The 24,908-nt window shown below is 41.6% G+C and overlaps 1 protein-coding gene across 10 annotated transcripts in view; it reads right to left on the reverse strand.

Annotated features, from left to right (window-relative positions):
- gabbr1a (gamma-aminobutyric acid (GABA) B receptor, 1a) overlaps window positions 1–24,908 on the reverse strand; it is a 130,699-nt gene that overhangs the window by 52,277 nt on the left and 53,514 nt on the right. For all 10 annotated transcript variants that reach the window (XM_026183912.1, XM_026183904.1, XM_026183911.1 and 7 more), the window contains 5 exons: window positions 15,137–15,271; window positions 3,279–3,449; window positions 2,557–2,658; window positions 2,201–2,266; window positions 1,832–2,023 (listed from right to left, as the gene is read on the reverse strand). In XM_026183912.1, the coding sequence (XP_026039697.1) occupies window positions 1,832–2,023; window positions 2,201–2,266; window positions 2,557–2,658; window positions 3,279–3,449; window positions 15,137–15,271 (666 nt within the window). The remainder of the gene's footprint in view (window positions 1–1,831; window positions 2,024–2,200; window positions 2,267–2,556; window positions 2,659–3,278; window positions 3,450–15,136; window positions 15,272–24,908) is intronic.

Here is a 24,908-nt window from a genome sequence, read left to right on the forward strand (position 1 = left end):
GCAAGAACAACTGTGGTGATATAGTTGTAATGATGGCATTTGTGACCCAGCGATTTCCAGTAGAGTCAGTTTGGAAATACTTTGGGAACAGGGCAACCTTAAACTGTGACCAATGAACAGAGAAGTGGGCAACGCGTCATGCACTGCAAGTTTCTGATGATTGTTTGTCACAATGGCAAAAAGACTTTCATTATTGCGTGCCGTTCAAAGCAGAACTTGTTGGGGCTTTGACTGCCCATTTATCTCGCACCATGTAGGTATGTGGACCTCACTCACAAATGTAAAGTCAGGTGAAAGATGTGGTTATGTGCAAACTGGGGACGTCACAAAATGATATGAAGGTATTGAACTGAGGAAAAAAAGAAGGAAAAATGAATGTGCCTGGACTTTTTTAGGGCGCTTCACATCAGGTGCACATCTGTACTGTACACGTGAGTTAACCCTCCCACATGCGCTGTTTGCCGTGGCCGTGTACACTTACATCATTATCCCCACTTTAATACACAGTCTGCAACAAATCCTCCAGCTACAGCTCCTCCAGCTAACTTTAAGATGAAATATTACTTGATGTTAGCGGTGGTTTTGTTTTAGAGCCCAGACAAAAAGAACATTCTGCACACCCGTCTGTCTTAAAACCTCAGCTGTCGTGCCAGGAAGCAGATGCGAGTGTCGAGATCTGTCTGCACGCACAGATTTCCGAGGAGACGGGCGTGGCATGAGTGAAGTGACGCTCCCTCGTGTTATGTTTTCAACAGTTCTACATTCCCCGATTTTTGGTACAGCTGGTTTTGACACCTGGTGCGTACTGCACCCATCTGATCTGGACCACGTCTCGCAAAGGAGCAGAGCATCCTGAATCTGCCTTATGAGTGTAGGAAAGGAAAAGAGATTAAAAATAAAAATCTTTCCTTTTCTATTACATTTTTATGCAGGTTTGCCAACTCTCACAGTTCTGGCACTTTTGACTTCACTCTTGCACTCTCTCACGCTGCCCAAACAAACATGCCAAATAATATTAAGCCTCAAAGCGCCCTTCCAGCTTCCAGCTGTTTGACTTCATTAAATACCTGCACGTTTCCAAAGCATCGGAGTTGTGCAGATTTACACACATTTGTGCGCACGGCACAACAGCGCTAACTTCATTAAATATTCATAACTATGAATTAGGCCTTTTCCCAACACAGACAGGATTTGTGAGGACCTTACGCTTAATCACAATCTACTTTTCTGGAACTCATGCAGGTGAGTTGTCACACAGTTAGAGTTAAGGTTTTACAATTCAATAATCTGTTACAGCAACTGCACCAAGGTCATGTCCCGAACTCCATCAGAGCTGTCGGGAGCCGTCTCCTGACAGCTGTTACTATCTATAGCTGAATCGCTGCTATATCTGGCATTTGCCACAAACCACAAAGCTGGAAAATTGGCTGGAAATTTATCAAGTTTCAATACTTTAAATATGAATATTGAAACATTTCAAAGAAGTTGGTGGCAGCCAAGAAGTATAAATCTGTGTTTTTGCTAATCAACAAAAGCACAGGCGAGGCTGATGGGAATGTCATCAGTTTGTAGACATGAACCAAAGCATTGTATGTGTTACCGGATCCCCAAAGTGCTGGACAAAGAACAGGTGAGCTCTATTTAATGTCATTATAAGCTCATTAAACACCATCGTTCAATCAAATTGCCTTAATTACTTTGAATTGCGATGTTTTCTCTGTAATCCAGTTACCAACACTCATTATTTGTCGATCAAGCTACACATGTTTTCCCTGATTAATACAACTAATCTCTTTAATGCATTAAATAGAGGAGCGATTTGCATTCCCACCATGTTGGAGACTCCACGGACAGTTTCAGGATTCAGCATGACGATCTCAGTGGTCACGTGACCCTCCACGGCCTCAGTCATGTTCTCGACTGTGCAGTTGATGGCCGGGTCTTTGATCTTAAACCAGTTGTCTGCGTACCAGCCTATCAGGAACCACACATGCTTCTTCCCGTAGAGCTTCTCCTTGAACACCTGCAGCACAGAAGGATGAAGAGAAAGATAAATTATTCCCAGTTGAGCGTGTTGTATCGCTGCCAAACAAGGATGTTCATTCAGACATTCAAAGAGCCCATTACAGAGCTCAATTTCTTCTAATAGCCAGTCAGGTTGGGCGTTCTGGGATCAATTGAGCAGGGAAAAGGTACCAACCTCACAAAACACCTTCCGTGCTTCGGTCTCATAAAAGAGCCCCACGATGATCCGAGCATCCTGGCGCTGCATCAAATCATAACAAAACATTGCTTAGTTACATCAGCAGCAACAATAGAACTTCAGTAGTGCAGTCTGATGTGGCAGCACAATGTGCCAAAGTCTTGCCGCTTCACAGGATGGCACATGCTGCTGTTCGGGAGCTGCTAATTAGCATGGCGCATTAATTTCCTCTATCAAATCGCCTCTATGCTAATGGCATCGTGTGCAGCTGTGAGCCAGAGGAGAAAGGAGAGGGGGAGAGGAGGGGGGGAGCGAGACGACCAGCAGCTGAGGTGAATTTTTAATCAAAGCACCTTGAGGTTCTTGACAGCGACAGCCGGGTCGGTGAGGAAACTCTGGCGAACGCTGATCTCGATGCCTGCCTCCTTCACCCTCTGCTCCAGATCATCCAGAGTCTGCCACATGAAAGGGAAGGACAGACGAAGACAGACAGGGAGGGGGGAGGAAGAGGAGGTTAGAGAGGCGGCCAAACAGAGAGATGAAGAGAGAAGGCAGGTTGAGATTACACAGAAAGACAAAAGAAATGCAGCTAAGTCCAGAGGGGGGGAAATAAATAAATCTGAAGTGTACATGAGAAACACCAAGAGAGGGATGGAGACTGTGGGCATGTATGATAAATAACAACAAGACAGCATGGGAGAGAATAGATTTTTTGACAAAGACATGACTGGAAAGAAGAAGAATGCGAGAAGCGGGAGGAAAGGAAGAGCGAGCAGAATCATTAACCTCCATTACAGGAACCAACCCAAGTGACGCTGGTATCGATCGCTATGGCTAGGAGAGAGTCCTGCCAGATCAATATTTCTCACAAGCAATACTCCAACAAATTACTTTAAAAAAAATCCTCCATCAATCGCCAGGAGAGATTGCTTAAAGGTGTATAGCTTGGCCTGCTCATAAACAAACATTCAGAGGCTGGCAAGCAAGCAGCCAGGCTCAGGCCATAAAGCCAGGAGTGAGCAAGCAAGAAGAGAGAGCTGAAGACAAAAGAGTGATGAAGATTAAAGGTACTGACGGAAGTGAAGACTTCAGTGGTCTGCTGAATGGTGGCGATACGAGTCCACTTCCACTTCTTGAAGAGCTGCACCCTGGTGGGGTTGTGAAGGGTGGCTGACGGGTGCGTGCGGAAGAATGTCGGGAAACGCTGGCGGTTGGACAGGGCTGGTGAGCTGGAACCATAGGAGAGCTGCGAAAACAAAAGAAGCATAAAACAGTTAATGAGGAAGGAGCGGACGCTGTAGACGTTCAGGTGTAGCACCTCCTCGCTGGTGGCCATACTTTAAAGGCTCAGCGTTAGTATTTTGGCCTTTGTGATGCTTGTTTTTTTGAGCAGGCAACGACTACACAGGCACAAAAGAGTGCTAACAAGTTTAGGCTGCTAGTTTGGGCTGTCAGTGTAAGTCACAGACTTAATGCAGATGATAACAGAGTGATAAAAACCAGCAGGTCATGTTATTGTTCAGCTAATCCCATCAAAATGCTTCCAAAGGCACCAAGAGCACAAAGATAATTGAGAGGGCTTGTTGCAAGACAGAAAACAGAAAAGGCACTTAAAGAAATATATACTATATATATGGAAATTCTGAACATGCCAGTACGCTGTGTGAAATGTAGATAAAAATATAAATAAAATATAATAAACCCTGTACTCGCTATAGAACACAGAAAATATATCAGATTTTTAATATGATCTATGAAAGGGTATGGATAGATCCCAAAAACCATTCTGTAGATTTTTAGGGCTATAAAGTTTCGCATTTTAACGCTGGAGTCTGTACGAATTGTTGACAGCCTCAAGGGGCCATTAGACGAACTGCAGATTTTGACACGTCTGAAAGCTGGCTTTCGTTTTTCAGCCCTGGAAATTGGCGTTTGTGGAAAAAGAGAAAAAGTAATCTATTTTGAAGGTTCACCCAGTAAATAGATGTTCCTGTCCAAAGTTGTCTTTGATGGGCCGGAGAAGAAGGCCATTACAAAGAAAGAAAACCAAAAACAAATTCCCTACTCCCATTTTCTCCTTTTCTTACACACCCCCTCACTTCTTTAGGCTTTCCTATGGCTTATTAGATGTTGATGAACTCCATAATTTCATTTAAAACAAACGAACCACAAAAAACACACTAAATCACTCTTGCAGGGTTCTCCGTGCATCAAGTGCCATGAAACCAAGATTGCCGACGCCACGATTACAGACATATATTTAAAAATAATCAAATTATTCTAGTCTCAAAGCAATATGGACCTATATAATAAGAGTTCTCAGCCATAATACCTCAAAAAAGGCAGCGGGGAAAATGGTTGTTAGAAAATGTCAGTAGAAGTAGAAGAAAACCGTTCCTCTATCAATTAGTCTCACAGTGACAAGTCGAAATAAAATCCTCGACAGGCCTTCTTTAAAATGAGGAACCTGCCGTTTAGGGAGCCATTAAAGACACGAGCTGCCTCTCCTACTCTCAGCTCTCATCTCAGCCCCATTACCTATAGCTGTGAGATGTTCTCCACTGGGAGCGAGAGGGGGCTCGATGACTGATGTCAAATGTCATGTGCGATGTGGACTCCCCACAATAACAAATTCCTGTGAGGAAAGGCACGTAGACGAAGGCATCAATACGAAGGAGGAGAAACTTTACAGGAAGTGACAGCTGATGTGGGAGCGGTGGCGAAAGATCTGAAGAAAACCACGGGAGCTTTGAAGGATGACACATGCTCAGGTATAAATGTGATGGGTAACATACATACATGAGAATAAGCAACCATTGAGATGGAAGTTTAATGACAGCCACATATGTTTATTTTTTAAAGAATTTTTTAAAGAATGAATCCCTATGAGCAGCACTTTGGCAACAGTGAGAAGGAAAAACTCCCTTTTAACAGGAAGAAACCTCCGGCAGAACCAGGCTCAGGGAGGGGCCATCTGCCGTGACCGGTTGGGGTGAGAGAATATGGTTGGCCATAAACTATACTGTCAACATGAAGCAACAAAACAGGCAATGAACTGATCGTGCCTATCACTCAAAATCCGTACTTCACCTTCCTGTTCATGGCACAAAATGCTCTTTCATTACACTGAAACTAGTTTCTCTTGTGCCAATCCCAAATAAGGAAGCAAACTTGTCCAGTGAACAGAAGAGTAAAAACCGCATCAACATTCATGTTCAGCATGAAGAATACTTCGTGTCAGTGTGATAACCTTTATTTAACCAGGAAGATCCCATTGAGATTAAAAACCTCTTTTTCAAGGGAGACCTGGCCAAGATAGGCAGCAGCAGATGTCTCACAGTTACAGAAATTACTCAAACACAGGCAGCAACAACACACATGCAACAATAAGTGAAAGAATACAAATAAAATAAAAATAAAATTCAATAAAATTCAAATAAAAAAGTCAGTTAAAATGACAATCAATCTAATTGAAACAGTTACATGTTATGGACTTGGCCTCAAGGATTCGTAGTTTAGATTTAAAAGCACTTAATGAAATGAATTCAGTCATTTTCCATTCCTTCTGCAGTTTGTTCCAGGCCGAGGGTGCTAAATGGACAAAAGCTCTTCTACCAAGTTCAGTTCGGGCAAATGGAACAGAAAGCAACAAGTAGCCATGCGGACGAAGAGAATACCGACCAGCATGTTTCAAACATACTGAGGTTTGTAATATTTCCTACTGTAGGTTCCTTTAGCTACGAGACTTAAGTGTTGATGGTTTTTGGAGCCATACATAACCATATCTGGAGTAGATGGCGTGGCTGTATCCATAAACTGGTGAAATCGTTTGGTATAAGCTTTCAGCTACAGCTGCTGGTGTGGTCCACTTTAAGCTTGGATGAATATTGCAAGGAAAATTCAGGAGATCACCAAAGTCGTTGTAAGCCTTCCTCACTTTGTCACCCACAAATCCAATCTCACAGTATGACTGGGGAATAAATCAGGGAATAATTATGGCCGTGATGACCAATCCTCTGCAACAAGCCTTGTGTGAATAATCACTCAAAATAATGATCCATAAGTATCCTTCAATTCAGCCTCCTGTTCATCAGTGAACTTTCACATGTCTGTTAAATGGCGAGAAGTGAATGCAAAAGTCATTTGAGGCCTAGTGGTTGTTTGACGTGTTGCTGTTGAAATTGTGATTTTTTTCATGCAGTTATCACGCATCAAGGGAGATTCATTCAACCGAGGGCAGAGGGCCCCGTCTCAGAGGTTGATATCACAAAGCCTGGGCAAATAACACCAATGGGAAAAAATTCCAGACACGAATATCACTACACTTAGAAACAAAAAAAGTTCCTTATTTTATTCTCTTGTCCCTGGAGGTGTTGCAAACATAGTCTTACATTTGTGGAAACTTGCCTTAAATCTCTAGTGAAACTGACTTTAGCCCTTGATATCGACCCGGAGGCTGGCGGTCTGTGTAGAGGCACAGGCAGGACTCGGGTTACGAGACTAAAACGTAACCAGTCATATAAAATTGTCACCACTTTGGTATAACCAAACAAATTATAATGAAAAGAACTGTAAGGAAAACATCCACTTAAAGACCAGATTCAAATGCCACTCCTTCAGGTTTCTGACACTTGGCTTGTTGGTTAAAATCCAACCCTAACTATATCTGACTGGTTTGCTAGTGATCCAATGCATGCTAAATAGTAAAAAACTGTCAAAATTAGGTACAGAATTTATTTATATTATATATTATTATCATATTTATTCATACATTTGGAAATTGACTGATATTTATGTAGCTCTTCTACTCAAATCTACCTCTGTATATCTGGACCTGCAGCCAACTCAAACATGGATTGATTTGCATTGTGAGAGGAAAAACTGAGCAAAAGCTCAGCTTCTAACACTGTGACACCATTACAGAAAACACATACACATTAAAAGCTGTCAGATATATTAAATCTTCTTAACTGAACTTAAATAACCAGTAAAACCTTAAAATCCACAAGAGAAATGAATCGTTTTTCTTTGGTCAAACACAGGCCTTCTCCTGACCTTACATGGTAAATGGCCTGCATTTGTATAGCGCTTTACTTAGTCCCTAAGGACCCCAAAGCGCTTTACACTACATTCAGTCATTCACACACACATCCATACACTGGTGATGGCAGTGTGTCTGGTTTTTTTTTTTTACACCTTTTTACATCTTTAAAAAAGAAAGCTAACTGAGCGCCACTGTGGGAGTCAGCATATGATCGACGGCTGGACAGGTTACGTGTCTGTTCAGAGATTGTTGTGTTGTGTTGATCTTCTTAAACCCGTTTTTAATCATAGATTGTTGTCCATGCATGTCTGATATGAGTGCTACAGGATCTGTGCTGTTGTATGGTGAACTGTGGATGAAATAATGGCACAGTTGTTCCTTTACTGCTTGGAAACGTTTTTGGCCCTCAAATAACTACACATAGAGATCTTGTTGTACATTAATGAGCCCCAGTTAAGACTTTGTGAAGACTGTACCTGTCTATGAATTGACTTGTACTGCACCCCTACCCCTGAGGGTGTAGATGTAGATGAGGGACATAAAATAAAGTGGAAAGTTTGTTAATTTGGGTCAACAGAGCGTTTAATGTCATCAACTCAAACACTTAGAAAACCTGAAGTGTTTTCAGCTTGTTTTTGAAGGGGCTTCATTAGCACAGTGCCTGCAAGAGTGTAATAATTTAACTGAGGTCAAACCTAAGCTACACTCAACACTGGCAACACTCAAATAACTCTTCACCAGACATGAAAACAGTGACACGAGTGAAATGCAAAAGCTGCTGTGGCAGAAATAGACCCACGCAGCAGCACGCAGAGAGAAGCAGAGTTCCACATCGAAGCTCCCCCAGAACCACAACAATATCTCTCAATTCTCACATCGACAGCTCTCTCGTAGCCTTGTAGCAGATCATTGCCCGTCTGTGGCTTACAGTGCTTTTAGAAAGGAAGATAGGGGAACAAATGAACACTGTGCTAAAAGGAGCTGATGGAGAGACCCTCCTTGATCAGTGTCCAAAAACAGAGGTTGCGTTTGCCTCCCCAGCACTGTGATGAAGCTGTTTGACATGCGAGGAGGTTCCTGCAGGCAGAACGCATCCAGAAATAATTGAGTGTGGCGGTTAGGTGGTTGTGCCAGTGGTGGCGTGTAGTAAAGAGAGACAGATCCCTTTGTGTGCAGGGAGAATCGACTGCTCGAGTTGAGGGATTGAGGCGGAAATGAAGAGTGGGAGAGAGCCACAGAGAAAGCTAGAGAATGAAAGGAGGAAGGAAGGAAGGAAGGAAGGAAGGAAGGAAGGAAGGAAGGAAGGAAGGAAGGAAGGAAAAAACTGGGGTTGTAATAGAGCAGCCCAGCTCCAGGCAGAGACAGACAAAGAAAGGAGAGAGGCGAAGAGTCAGAAAGTGGAAAAGAGTCTTTAACGACGAGGAAAAAAAGGGTGGCAAACTGAGAAAGCCCAGAAACGAGAAAGAGGGGCAGATGCCAACCGCTAGAACTGATTGTTCTCGATGACTAATCTCTGGATGAAACTTCAATTATGGGACAAAGCTAATAAGCAGAGCGCCGTGAGTGACAGAGAGGCAGATCAAGAGAAGAAAGAATGAGATAAACAAAATAAACTGAGTGATGAAGGCATAAAAAGCTGAAATGCTTTCAACAAAATCACAGCAGCAGAAGACAGCAACGGATCTCTCACTCTTTTAAAGATCTGGGTTGTGTTTAATACTTGTCATAAATACTGTACGTATATTATGATGCTGTATTGAGGCCAATAAATATTCTTTGTCATAGACAGCAGCGCAGCTGTCAGTCTTGTAAAGTCTCAACACTAATTAAAGATCCTTTCTGAAGTCTTTTAAAACTGCGTTTGCAGTGTTCAGCTGCACAAAGCAGAGAGATAAATGGCAGCGTTGTCAAGGATTTTATCAGCTTACAGCCCTCTCCATGCTACACAGAACCAAAGTTCACCACAGAGACAAAGGAACATGGGACAGCATTGTCTTTTTAGCCTGTTTGTTTGGCATCTGGCTCTCGTTCTCTGCAGACAAACTGCTGTAACAGAGCCTCTTTTGTTCGCTTCTGCGGTCCGCGCTGTTAATTTTGCTAATAAAACAACTGGAATGGGATTTTTTCCAGGATTGAAAAAGGAAGCCAACACAAAAAATGGCAAACATGCAGTTCGTCACATGACCACTTGAGGTTGGTCCCAAAAGCAAATCAGTCTCCACAGACTCACACATTTTAAAGCCAGATTTTAGCATTTTGGCTAATACCATGTTTATAGTTTCGTAGCAAGAACCTGCATGGATGCAACACAAACACACACATATCTGCTAATTAGTGCCCAGTAACAGAATAGTAAAATATTTGAATCAAGAGCGAAACACGCCTTTCTTGTACAGGCTGCACCATAAAGCAAGTCGTAACATTAGTCAGATAATTCCATTAAAATGCTTCAAAAGGCACCAACAGCACAAAAACAGTCAAAAGGTCCAGTTCAGTGCTTTCAATTAGTGGAGGTGAGGCAGAGCAGAGAGCTATCAGCTGCAGCTGCTTGTGCTGGCCCACCTGTCAAAGCTGCTATTCCCCTGCGCCTTCAAGTTTTAATACAATGGTTGAGCTATAAAATAAATTCAGTCTCTGTGTAGTTGTCACAAAGTTTAGGTCTAAGGATTCAAACTTTTTTGTACCAGGCTCTAAAAATGCGACATATTTGGCCATTTTAACATGAGAGTTTGGGAACTGACTCGTTTACAGTAAGTGACTCTACATTGACTTAATGATTTAGCCCGAGATGTTCCTGCTTAGTGTGAGCTGATTACTTAGCAGCCCCCTGTCTGCTCATGTTTACAGCCTGGTATGAGCCAATGCAATCCTTTAGAACAGTCCTATGGAGGGTGAGTCTAAATATAATCATTCATAGCTCCAAAAAAGAAATGCTGAAACTTTGAAACTGGGCTTCACAGCGCTAAATTTAGTGTTGGCTTACAGAATAACACGACTGATTTGGCTATTTAAGAATTTTCTAGATTTTACCATTTTAGCTAAACGTGTGGGATCGTTATTTGCTGTAGTTCTGTGATCAGGGAAATGTAAGGTACAGGTGTGAAGGCCAAAACATCCAACAGCATATTTGACAGATGAAGCTCTTCGATGCTGAGCAGCTCCTTTACATCTTCACACCTTGCTGTTGCTAAAACCTTTTTCCAAACTTGTGCAGGCTGGCAGTGGACACAGTTACTGTTTACAGCAGTTGCTTTAGCTAACCATCTACAAACCTCTTTCAAATATAAGCCGATTCATTATTTGCCGGAGATGCTGACACAGTGCAAAGCAAGTTGGCATGTTACTAAATATTTTTGGCATATATCAATACATTTCGGAAAAGAGGTACACCATTAAAAGTACGCCAAATCAGCTCTTCAGAGTTCCTTTTTGCAAAGTGATAAAGAAATCCTTTAAATCAACGTTCACTCTAACAGGAAAGAGATTCAGGAAACTTAAATGACCAGTTCAGAAATGTTTTGTGCACAAACATGTTATTGCAGAGAACATAGGTAAAGGCTCACAGGACGTATCGCCACAGAGTCCTAAACAGCAGATAAACACGCCTCAGATTTAGGATAAAGCAGCAATCGATATCAGAGAGACGACTCTCAGAGGACACTGAATTGGTTTAAAAAAACATTAAGGGAACGCGTTGAAAACACATCAGATATTAAAAAGAAAATCAAAATCACGGATATCTATACTGGACTGGGTAATGCGTGAGGAGCGAAACGTTGCCATCTGTTTCCGAAGCATAAAATGAAAATGATCAACCTACCCAGCACCCACTGCACATTCTACATCTTACATGGATATGCCACCCTTGGCTCCCACTGACCCACCACCAAACAGGTCATGCTGAACAATGTTACAGGCAGCATAGCGTTCTCCGCAGCTTCTCCAGATCCTTTCACGTCTGTCGCGTGTGCTCAGGCTGAACTTGCTCTAATCTGTGAAAAGCACCAATGATGGATTTCAATCAATGGTGAAGACAGAGGACATCCAGCCCTCAGGCCACCCTCGTGATGTCTCTTTCTGTTTGGTCAGAGACATTCACACCAGTGTGTTCTGCTGGAGGTCTATTTGTAGCTCTGGCAGTGCTCATTCTGTTCCTCCTTACATAAAGGAGCAGATACCAGTCTTACTGATGGGTTAAGGACCTTCTATAGCCCTGCAAAGCTCTCTTCGAGTAACTGCCTTTCTCTTTAAATCTCCTTCATGCTTTTGTAACTGTGCTGGGAGACACAACAAACCTTGTGGCAATGACACACATTGAGGTGTCATCCTGGAGGAGTTGGACTACCCATGCAGCTTCTGTAGGCTCCAGGTATCACAGTAACACTGACTCTGTTTTGGCAGTTGTCTTATTGTTGCCCCTCTAGTGCACCTGTTGTTAATTTCATTAAAACCAAAGCAGCTGAAACCGATTAACAATGCCCTCTGCTGCTTAACTGACCAGATCGATATCTCACAGTTTAACTGATTTGATGTTATACTGTGTTTCTTTGATGTTTTTGATTCAGTTTTCTTTGTATAGCCCCGAGGCACGTCATACTGTAAGGTGAAAACCCTGAAACCTTTGTGAGCAGCGTATGTGGAACACAGCCTCAGACTTACAGACAACAATCACAACAATCACCAGGAAAATTTTCAATTTCAGTCAAGTTTGAAAGGTATAACATCGTGTACTTGTGGCTACAACACAAAACTAAAACATGACTCAAAAAGTCTTATAATCTGGGATATCGCATTAGAACATGCTTTATGTCATAAATCCAGACCTTTAGGTTCTATGACGCTGGTGTTCTCACTCCTTACATATTGCTCCAAATGGCCTTAGTTTAACTACTTATACTATTTTCACCCACTTTGCTGACACTGAAAAAACACGATGAAGCACTTTAATTACTATAAAACTTTTTACTATTATTCAAAACAGTTTTGTGTTTCTCCCGCTACTAATTATAGTGTAGGCGCCTGCTGCGTAAAACTAGGGAATAGCTTGGCTGAAATCCAACCAAACTACCCACACTTACTGCCACTGGAAAGGGAAAATGATTGGCTACATTCATAAACGACTGCAGTTTTAAAAGTCCAATAACAACTCAGTTTCATGACTGTAAAACACATAACAAGCTTCCAAAATGGAAGCACTAGTTGGATGACACCAGCACTCCTGAGGGGAAAATGGTGGAGAAAAAATCCATTTTGTAGGCAGCAAAGTAACAAAAACACAGAACGATATCCAGGAAATAAAGAAAAGGTTTTGTTTTATGGACAGAAGTCAGCAGACAGTTAGAGACAGATGTCAGGCCTCAGCCACTCAGAGGCCGCTCTGCAACCACCTGGCAACTCTCTTTAAAGTCAAATAAGAAGAGTGGCAACCAAATGCTGTCTATATTTTAACCTTGACAGTTATAGTTGTTGGTAGTTGCCTACTGTTGCTAGGTGAAATCAGATGCAAAAAAACAAAAGAGTGCTACATTGAAAACCTGCCTAGGTTGCTAGCAGGTTGCTAAGGTCGCCCATCATTGGTAGAACAAGCCGATTTGTCTACAAGCTCTCCCGAACTAATTGCTGAGCGGTTGTGAAACATGAAAAAGTTTCATGCAAGTTGGAAACCGAGACCTCTGCAATAAACACAAAAATGCAACTTTACTTTAATTAAAGGTGAACAGTTTCAGTTTCAGGTTTGCATCCACTCCAAAGTTTCACTGCTGCTCAGTGAATACTTGGCAAGTTTTTGCAGACAAGTCAGCATCTTCCTTGCAAACTGTGGGCAACCGTGGCAACCTGCCAGTGACCACAGCACAGCAGCATATACCTGTTTACTAGGGGTGCAACGATATTCGTATCGATATTGAACCGTTCGATACAGTGCTTTCGGTTCGGTACGCATATGTATCGAACAATACAACATTTGTAATTTATTTTATCAATTTTCCTTCTGACGATGCTGTCTGTGTTGAGCGCTCAGTGAATCTGTGTTCGACTACTCCGCCTAGGCTGCACTGTCGAGCGCAGATCCACTGAGCGCTCAACACAGACAGCATAGTCAGAAGGAAGAGCGCAGGGCAAGCTAGCGAGACAGAAGTTAAGCTCTACTTGCAACAGGCAAATTGAACCTCATTCAGATCTGGCGTTTGGAATTATTTTGGTTTTCATGTGACGTATGACCCTGAAGGTAAGCGAGTCATGGACTAAAGTAAAACAGTATGTTGGATGTGCCATGCAATGCTCAATTACATTGGTGTGAACTAGTGTGTTAGCGCAGTTAGCTCGTTAACGTGTTGGCCGTCTAGCCCCATGCACGGAGCGATCGGCGGTAGCTCGTTAACGGAGATTTGCCGTGTTGTGGCGTTAAGGTCATTTCAACGAGATTAACCTGAAAGCACTAGTGGGAACACAACGAATATGACTGCACATTTACGCCGACATCATCCTAGTGCAAAGACAAGTGGAAGCAGACAAAAAAAAGCAAGCATGCTACTAACTTTAGCCGAGTCATTTAGACAGCTGTTAGCACATGATTCTCCTTATGCTGCTGAGAATATAGCCCAGAAGAAGCGGATAGTATAGCTTTTATTTTGGAAAGAGCCATTTCTCTGTAATAAACTCTCTTTTCCAAAGATGAGTGATTCCTCAATCAGATACAGGGCTTGCAATATCGCTAGCCCGACGTCCTGGAGCTAGCGATTTTTTTCAGTCGGGCTACCAAAATCTTTCTCTTCCCTGCCCGTCGGGCTATTGTAGGAAAAATATATGTCAATGCTTTTGCATTCTTTCAGAAATGTAGCTGGGTAATTATGTCATTGGCATCGGTGAGCCACTGTCAATATGTGACATATTGAAGTCGCGTTTGAATTTGCGCTTGTTTTTTTGCTTTCACTTTGCAATCGTGCGAACTGTGTATAGAGAGCGACAGCACTGATCTGTGAGTGATGATAATTTGTGCACCAATTCCTCTGACATCGTCTTATTAATCGTTAGCTTACTATGCAAACATGACAAGTGAAATCTCCCGCAGCTTAAACATGTGAGAGGTTGATCGCGCAGAGAATCGCTGAGCTTATGTGAGTGTGTGTGTAAAAGCATTTCAGTTCTGCTGAGCCAAATAAGACAGGTCAGGGTGAAGAAGTGACAGCCAAAGAAAAGCTTACCACAAAACGGAGAAGTTATGACAAATCAGACTATAAGGCAAAAAGAAAGTGCAGCTTTATGGTTTCATGGACAAAAGAATTTCTGTGGCTGCGATATGATGAGCTAAATAACCAGGGCTGCACATAAGTGGTCCGCAGGTGCGCATTCGCTGTCAAAATAAAAAACACGCACAAGGGTTAGGGTTAAATTTAAAAACTGTACTTTTGAGTTAAAATATATATTTATAATTTTAATAAATGACAAATTAAAAATGCATGAACATTTTTTTGTATCGAAAAAATATCGAACCGTGACACCAAAGTATCGAACCGAACCCAACCGTGAATTTTGTGTATCGTTGCACCCCTACTGTTTACCACTAATTCACCATGTGACTGTCTACAACCAACCAGCCACTCAGTGCCTTATTATCCTGCTGCTAGGCCTGTGTGACCGCTTGTTAACAAGATTTTAACAATATATCAAATATTATATATTTTAATAATATTCAGACTCTTACGGAGTAAAGGGATATAAATAATAATGGACACATATTTGGACGTTATGTGCACATCACGAAAGTAAATATGGGCAAATTCTACTTTGGCTGTTATTATGTGAAGAGATTTTCAGGTTAAGCCTCACGTTTGTCTGAAAAATGTAAACATCTGGAGTAAAACAGGAACAGCGCGAAGGAAGACACTCACCACTATGAGGTTCCACATGCGAGCTGCTTCAGCCACTAACGTGGAGACGCCACTGCAGCCAGGCATCAGGACGATCTTGATAGGCTCGGTGTACAGAAGGTCATACAGCAACTTTGTAGCTTCTCCTGGGTCGCACTGGAAGGACAAAAACGACAGAGTGAGCTTTAAATGGATCGACACAGAAATTAATTAAGTTGAGACAGAAGGTGATGCAGAAAAAAACTGAGGCGATAAGACTGAAGGAGACAGATGGAAAAAAAGAGGAGCGAGAGGAAAAAAAAGAAACAAATAAGCAGCGGAGACTGGGAGATGGAGGCGTCTCTAAATAGAGTAAGAGAACAGAAGAGAGCAGATAAAGTAAAGGGAAATGACATCGAGGCAGTGGAGTCACAAAAAGGCCAATGCAAATGTGCGTTGAAAAGACAAGTAGGAGAAAGAAAAGGACAAGTCAGGGAAATGGAAAGAGCAGCACAAGAAAGGGTCACGACAAAGTAGAAGAAAATGGCACCAAAGTAGCACAGAGCAGTAAACAAGCAGATGCAAATTTGAAGAGAAAAGATGAGCTGCAGTAAGAAAGAAAAATGCATTATCTGCAGAGTTTCACAGCATCCATACAGCCCGCATCGCCGTGTCTCATCAACACGCGCCGCGCCGCTGACAGATCAGGACATTAAAAAAAACAAGAAAAACAGGCAGAAACAAAGAAAAGCGAGCACAACGATCACAACGGCAGCTATCACGAGCCATTACAAACCTCCAATAAAGTCATTTACAGCGTGTCTAGGTGGCGAAAGTGTGGCTGAATGATCCATCACCACTCTGTCAGCCACATTACAGACGTCTGCACCACACTGCTCATCAGAGTCACAGTTAAACGGGCCTGACACATCTAATGATTCGGCATGGAAGAAGAGATATGGCTTTCAAATACAAACACACACATGCATGGCTAAAAAAAATACACTCTAGATGAGTGTCACAAGCAATCGAATTGCAGATGGTGATGGCAACAACCAATAAAGATCCTAATTGGGGCGTTTGTCTCGATGGCTGAATTGTCTCGTTGAGGCAGCCCTGTGATTTTTCTGAAGTGGTAATCACCAGTCGAGACTCAGGAATGTGAAATGGCCGGGCTTCTTGTTGATTGATGTGTTTTCCATTAACTTTAGATTGGGTGGAATTACAGTGGTTACGTTTACATGCAATTAAATAATTCAATCAGAGCCCCATTAAGCAGCTCTGACAGCCAGACTTCTGACGTAAATGTTGCTGTATGATTTCCTGGATTGATCCTAATCAAAGGGGGAACTTCAACCGCAAAGACCACACAAAGACATTTAAAAATGCCATCATGACGGTCACTGCCCACCCTAGACAGCCGAGATCACTGCCTCTGTCACGACTCCTCGACTAGGAGCGCCACACCTTTCTGTTTGTGTCCTGTAGGATTGATCAAAGGCACTATATAAACATAGTCACCATGGAACCATAAGATCTATCAACGCCCATTTCGATGCCTTGGTTTTAGCTTTATGATACCATTATCTTATATGTGTGAAGGTTCTCAGTCATCCAGGTCATCGTAGTAGGACCTTTTCCTTCCAAGCTCCTTAGACTACCATTATCTTACTTTCTGGAGCCAGAAGTCACCATATTTGAAGGCAGAGTGCCCAAACTTTTGGTTAGTATAGAGAGTCCAAAAGGCTCCATGGGACAGACAGAACATAATACAAGAGTTTTGCTCACCAAACTGAAGAATTCATTTCTTGGATGAGTTGTTAGTACAAATAACTGTAAATAAGGTCAGAATATTTGTCAGTTACTTGGATTAAAAACGTTCTGACAACATGAAAGAAATTTAGAGGTCCAGTTTAGTGACTCGAGTTAGCTGAGATAAAACCAAGAAGGCAACCACCTGTCAATCAGAGCAACTACACCCCTACAAAAACAGAATGGGCATGTTAGAAAATAATACAATTAAAGTAGTTATAAATACTGAAAAGTGGCTACTTTTTTTCTGTTGCACTTAACCATGAGGAGTCCACGAGGAGACTGATTTTTGGCGCACATAGGTGTGCCATGAGAAATGATCAAGTGTGCCATGGAGATAATCACGTTTCACCTGATTGGTACGCTAAGCAACCAGTGTGAATAACGGGCAGAGCAATTACATTCTCTTCCACTAGAGGACAGTATAACTACCTGCTCTAATTAAATGGGTTGCCAACTGCCAGTAAGACAGAAGTCGAAGAAGAAATTACATGGTCATGCTGCAAGTGAGACAACGCAGAGTATAATTGCAATAGATAAATATCTGAAAAGTAGTTAACCTGACCTGGAGAAAATTCCGACCCAGATGAAGGCCCAGCGTGAGCAGTGGTCGGAAGAAAGACAAAAAAGGTATATAACTGGGCGCGGGGAGAAATTATGCTTTTTGTGACATTTGTGTTTGGTGGCGTGACGTGTGATTCTAAAGTGAAATGTGTGCCGTGGCTCCAAAAGGTTGGGAAACACTGCATTATTTCATGGTTCCTGTGCTTTATTGTGCCATGAAATAATTTAAACTGTCACTGCAGCTTATCAACACACCTTAACATCTGACTGGTTACCCAGATAACAGACTCATGGTTGGGGGTGGTGTGGACTTGTGGCAGCCAGGTATCCAAGAATGCATTTCAAACTACATCACAAGCAGCAGTGGCGGGAGCAAAGCACCAAACTGCAAGTAAAACATTGAAATCCTACAATAAATACACTTTTAGGAGTTTTAAGGTGAGAACATAGTGCTATAAATTTCAACTATCTCGTTGATTTGCTGAGATAGAGCATATTTACAAAAATTCTCCAACATTTTGTGACATGTCAGGTCCCATTAGGCTAACAGCCAGCTCATCTCAGCGATCAGCTGATCGGCCAATCGGAGCTCATGATGCTTGCTGAGAACAGCCTGCTCCCAGAACACTGTTTTCAAAACCCCTCACCTCTCACTCGGGGGTAAACACAGGATATAAATCACAGAGATGATATCTAACCGGTGATGGTTTGTTCATTTTCAGATTAAAGGTAAGCTTCATAACTGGATCGTTTTAGTGAACCATGATGCACCACTGGAGTGTTGTATTCTATTTTCAACAGAATCATTTGCTTGTCTTTATTTCATGATGTTCAGATGTGTTAAACTTGTTTATGACACCTTATTTTCCAATAAAACCAACATTAAAAATATTTTAAAACAGAGAGGAAACTGAGCATTTTCACCAAGAGCAGAAACATCTGGACTTGCATATTGATGATGTTCCTGAAGAGTAATGTCAGGCCTGTTCCAGAGATGATCAAATTATTCATTTTTAATATTTATCCAACTGTATTCTAAACACCAGCTGCCTATTATAAGTTATAGAAGTCTACTTGAATTATTAGCTCTGTGTGTTTTTTTCTTTGATGAGCAGTGAGTGTATAGATGCATAGCGACTGCTGAACTGTCGCTTGAATAATCAGTAATATTGAATTTAATCTGCCGGTGTACACTTCTTTACCTCATCCAAATGAGTCCAGTGTTTATGACCTTTTAAAATAATTTCACATTAACGGCCCTTTTATAGCTGAGCATCTTGCCAGAGGGCTTTTAAAAACGTGTGTGTGTTTGGAAAGAACACAGGTAATTAGGTCTCTTATGTGCTACTTTCATCGTAAACATTAATCATAAAACGCAGTAAAGTAAACAATGAAGCTGAGCAGATGTCGTTGAGTACGCTGCATCCTCCTGTCCTCGAATGTCTGGACTCCTGAGTGTACTGGTCCAATAGGAACTAACAAGTGTGCAATACAAACTCTGAGAAATACCCACTGCGAGCCCGGAACAAATCAATGTTTTTGATTAGGTCAGTGTTTGATTAGGCCCCGCCCCTTGACTCTGATGGGTGGTGTTGACAGAAGCACAGAATAATTAATAATAGCAAAACAACTGCTTATGTTTTTAAATCAAATTGATATTTTTAATTATTGACAAACAAACTGATGTGTTTATTTTTAGCCCTCCATGAAAAACACAATTCCAAAAGATGGACGGGCTGGGAGTAGAAAGCAGTGCAAACTCCCACTGTGGATCCTGTTTGAGTGGATTTGTAAGACCTCTGAATTAAGCTGGATTTTGCCGTTTATCTTTGCAGAAATTCTGTTACTTCATGACAATATTGACCAAAGCCGAATCATTTCAGTGATTAAAGTTTTCAGGCGAATGAATGAGTGTGAAATTGCTCCCTCAGTCTATCATTATTTGGTGGGTTAACACAATTAATATTGACGTGGTAAACAGCTTCACAACATTTGTGTTATTTAGGGTAAGTGCTTGCTCAAAGGGAATCGTCGGGTTTCTCACGGTCATGTAAGGCACTGACCTCACTTTGAGTGCATAACTAAAACTGAACTGAACAGAAACAGCCAAGCCTGTGCAATGCAACGCAGACAGGCTGCAGGTCTTCTTTCCCATCAATCACCATACCTGCTCATTTCACAGATCACTTCAGCTCACTGGGTGAAATCAGCTGGATACAAACCACATGGTTCTCAGCTCCTCATAAAAATAACTGTTGCCTTATCTTCATATGAAGAAGATTGACGCCTTCAGCTTGTTAAACAGTGTCTTTCCCGAAGGTTGTTTGTGTTCTCTGTCACTGTGGCTGTGGGCTGGCTGCATGCTGAGGAGAAGCTTGTTAGTTTTCTTGTGTTACAGTGTTTTAACTTCATTCTGAGCAGTAATTCACCGCCCACGCTAATTATCTTTGAGTTATTTCATCAATCTGTCCTTACCACAGCACATTACACGTTTAATAACGGCTTGTTTCCATCAATTTCGCAAATAAGTTGCTGCCTAATATATGAAGAATTAAAAGTGCAGTTTCTGACCTCGTGGACGTTCTTTAAGAATTCACACTGAGACAACTTGCTTAGTCAGGGTTTTGCTAACGCTCTCTCTATACTGTATATATGTAGTTACACTAACAGGCTTGCATGCAGAGCTTTACTTTAAAATACTTCTAACGATTGCAGCTGAATGTGTGCAAAGAAAATGAACAAACATTCGGCACACATTAGTCAAAAACTACTTCTCAGGTAGAAAGCCTAATTATTACAGATAACGAGTAAATTTACAATAAAACAGGCTTTCATTTTCTGTGAAACGGCGCCATCATTAAACCTGACACTGGTGTTTATCAAAAAACAAATTCAGTTTTACCCAGCAGCAGTTAGATATTCCTCGCACTTTCCACCTTCATCTTAATATGATGTGGCTAACAGGCCGCACTGGTATGAAATGAAGGGGTCTAGTCTGGAACACAATTGCAAAATGGCATCAGACATAGTTGAAGCTTTCAATCATTCACTGTTTCTGTGCGCGCAGGAAATTAAATCTTTGCTTGAACAGAAGCAAAATTGAAACACTGGGCAGCAAGACGAGAAAAGACTCAAGCTGTTTCAATTCATGACAAACCAGCGCAAAAACCCAGTCGCTGGGGATCAAAAACATATTTCCTTTAGGTTAGAGCCGAAGAAAAGAATCTGTATTTTTTAAACATAACATGGCTTTGCATGAGTAAAGGTCATGGACCATCAGAACCAGTATGACATCAAAGAATGATAAAGACAGGCCTCTCAGATCAGATGCTCCCATTCTTACACAGTGCATGAGTAGCTTCACTGTGGCTACAGGAAGTAGACTGCATATAGCTTCACTGAGGCTACTAGTATTCTGAGGAATACTTTTATTAACTTTATAAAATAAATTGGACAAAAAAAAATCAAAGACTTAAACCCCCCCCCAAAAAAACCCAACAGACCCAAGACACATAAAAATAAACATTTACAAAAAACATTAATCAGAATCAGAATCAGAATACTTTATTGATCCCTGGGGGAAATTATTTTTTGTTACAGTGCTCCATACAGTGCTCCATAATGACCTAATGACAAGTCTTTGCTGCACTTTACTGAGTTTTACTCACACGCCAGTTTCTTCTTCCTCTGCTCTCAGTCTCACTGTGTGTGCACCTCTTTGCATAGAGCAAGTGAAATAATATTAATATACTGATGAGACATAAAAACTTCCAGAGTTACACTGTGGGAGTGAGAGCGAGTGAGCGAGGGAAAGCTTTGCTTTCCAGTCATGTCAGCTCACTTAAACACAGTTTGTGGTTGAGTAAAAAAATACAGAACAACGTGTAAGTGAACTACATGGATCAGCCTGGTGTCACTGACAGCAGATCCAAATAGTGCATCCGTAAGTTTGGCATGCTGTCAGGCTTTGGAGCTTAGAAATGTTCACAAAGCACACTAGGCTAGCTAGCCAGGATATAATGATTTGGTTACACTTGAGGAAAAACAGGAACGCAACCTCCTCACAACTAGAAAACAAAACGAGAAACAAAATGGTAGCTGACTAGTTATTGCATTGAAATTTTTTCTCATCTACCAACAGCTAAATTGTTGCCCAGTGTTCGAGCCACGTTTCACAGTGACTGCAATCACAGATCTGCAAAACTTTGGAAATACCTGCTGTCTATTTATATCATTTAGAAATGCAGACAGATTGCCAACACGTTGCAATCAATCGGAGTCAGTCTGCACTGATGAGTAGTGATGAGTGCACATTTCTTTGCAATACTCAACTGGTATTCTGGTACTAGAAAATGTGTTTTGCTAAGCAGCTGTGTCATTTCATAGATAAACCGCTGTCCTGCAGCAACAACTTGTTGTAGTTATAAGTAGTTAATGTGAACTTCTGTTTAATGTGATGCCAACACATCATAACCTATTTGCTGATTTATCATTTAATCTCCGTATTATTACAAACAGGCTGCTCGTAATTACCAGCTTGACCCCAGTCTCTATCACATCCTGATCAGCCTGGTAGCAGACTGACTCCATCCGAATGCTGTTTTATCGCCGTTTTGACGCACCACAGTCGCTCTGAAGACACCAGCTGACTATGAGTGCTTACAGACCTGGTCCCCCTTTTCAAAGTAACCATTTCAAAGGCAACCAAATTGCAAGTACGTAGTTGCAATAACTGTGATCGCACCGCAGTCTCCAGCCACTGTTTCTTTTAGTGTGACTGTGGCATTGATGACAGTGGTAATAACAATGGGAAACCTGCAATTATTTTCTGTATATATACAATTTAGCATGTTTGATTTGAAATAAAAAAAAAACAGTAATACTGATGTTGTGAAAGACAATTACAAATAATAGAAAACAAATTAAAAAAAACATTTTAAAATGCCTTGAGCAACCAATATTAAACAGAAGCCCTTTAAATCGTAACAGAGTGTTTGTAAGATCCCTGAACAGGCTGCTCGAGTTAATTTTGCTATTAAAACCCTTAATCATTATAATAAAAGCAGATGGAGGCACGCACACAAAAACCAGCTTAGACGAAGGTGATTCAGTTATTTTGCTTTGAACAGTTACTTATTCCATGTTCTTTTCACTTTGAATAACATAACAGGAAATGGTTAGCAGGCAGTAATAGGTGTATAATGAAAGGGTGTATTTTTGAACACAATTGTGAAATAGCACCAGACTACATAGCTGTACTTTTCAATCATGCCATTTTTCTATGAAAGCAAGAAATGAAACCTTTGATAGTATAATGGGAACACTGTGCAGAGATGAAAATGATATGGAAAAGTTCAAACATCAATTCATGGTAACCCAGTGCCAAACCCATCATACAGAAGCTTTTTGTTTTAAAACCACACACTGCATATAAAAGATGGCTGAAGCCACCAATTGAGCATGTTGACCAATCTTGGAGATGTTTTTAATCACGAGTGAGGGGAGATAGATAGAAGCTACGAGAGAAACTGCTGTTATAGCGTTGGAGATTCATTAAGTGGTCACTTATAAATCAAAAATTAACACCTGAACCATCAAAATTCAACTGGTGGAGTTGCTGCACGAGGCAACTCCACTGGTTTTCTGATTCTAATACGACAAAATTAATTTGTTAGAGGAACTGCAGTTCCTCCAAAGGCCACTTGGTGTCAAACTTTACAAGAGAAATATAGAAAAACATTGGACACTAGGGATGGGTATTGTTTAGGTTTTATCCGATACCGGTGCCAAACCGGTACTTTTGAAACGGTGCCAGTGCTTAAAGAATGGAGAACACACACTTTGTCCAAAAACCTCTCGTGTTCAGCTGGTTTTTGTAAAAAGATAACAATGTTAGCCTTTTCTGCAGCTATGGGGCATATATGGTATCACTCTTGGCTGGAAGCAGTGCTTAAACAATGGAAAAAACACAAACTTTGTCCAAAAACCTCTCATGTTTAACTGTTTTCCACTTTTTCTTTGGTCATTTTAGCCTTTTTGGCCAGGGTGAAGGGAGCATCTGCCATCACACAAGAAGACAGCCGCATGTAGCTATGATGATGTTTGCTAGTTCACCTTACATGCATTAATGTAATAACGTGGTTAGCCTACTCAACGTAAATTACACACGAACAACATTAAGCTCCTCACGCAGAGAAGAACGGCTGCTGCTGCATCATCATCCTCATCATTTCTGCTACACTGGCAGGGCTAGGGGCCAGGACTCTCCTCTTCGGGTTTTTGGACCATCATGGCACCGGATACCGGTACCCATCCCTATTGGACACTAGCTAATTTCTCCCTTAATTAGATTAACATGGGGGGATTTCTTTGTTGTTTAAATGTTTACTTAAGGCACGACGGCTTTGACCGACAGGTGCGTGGTGACGCAGGTAGCTGTAGCGACTAGCTGTGTGCTTTCTTTCTTTTTTCTCTTTTTTGCATGTTATTCAGCCTTAACTGTCAGATACTTCTCTTTGTGTCATGTACCAGTAGTGTCTCTATACATGCTAACCAAGTTTGCTACCATTTCCTGATAACTAAGCTTTCCACAGTGGCAACATATATCTTCTATACACAGTCTCTGTTCGTTTTGTGCTGTTTCCACATGTAATATTAACAGGCTTTAAAGGTAAGTGGCAGAAGTTGGATGTACTTGCAAGAAAAAAATCTGTTCCAGTTGTTGAATGTTTCAGTCATTCACCTTACAAACAAAGCCTTTGGTAACATAATCAGCAAGCACATGGCCTCCTTATAAAAAAACAGAGGCAAGCAGGGGTGTTGGCAGGTTTGCAATAAAGGCTGAGGAATCTCTGCTATTCTTGGAGGTCTGTCTGCTACAGCCCCCTGGGGTCGTCACCATTTCTACTTTCATTTCTGTTCCTCCTTGGCTCATGAGAGCAGCAGCAATGAAGGCCCCCAATGCCATTCATGGTCACATTCACATTCTCTGTCACACACCCAGATTAATGCTACTGTGTGTGTACATAAAACTACACACACACTCACATACCCCACAAAAGATAGGCACTTCAGCTGCTGTCCTTGGTGCTGAAATTCCTGCAGCCAATATCGGTGTCATGTTAACATGCCCATGTAGTCTCTCCAATCAGTCATACCCAGCTGGCGAGAAGCTTTGAAAGAAACTGAAGTTTCCCTGAGCTAGGAAGAATGAGAAAACACACTTGGTCGTCATAATATGCCATCTAATTACACTCCAGATTGAATAATATCAAAAGTGTGAATAGGGGATATGATCAGGCTTGGGGGACCGCCTGAATATTGAATCTCAAAGCATGCAGAGCTACATCTCCTTAGTTCCTCATAATTGCGTCTGGCACCACACTTCAGGCTCGTGTGCCAACGGACATGCACGAGGACCACTGAAGGATACGAGTTA

The sequence above is a fragment of the Astatotilapia calliptera genome, chromosome 11 (assembly GCF_900246225.1).
Source record: "Astatotilapia calliptera chromosome 11, fAstCal1.2, whole genome shotgun sequence".
NCBI lineage: Eukaryota > Metazoa > Chordata > Actinopteri > Cichliformes > Cichlidae > Astatotilapia > Astatotilapia calliptera.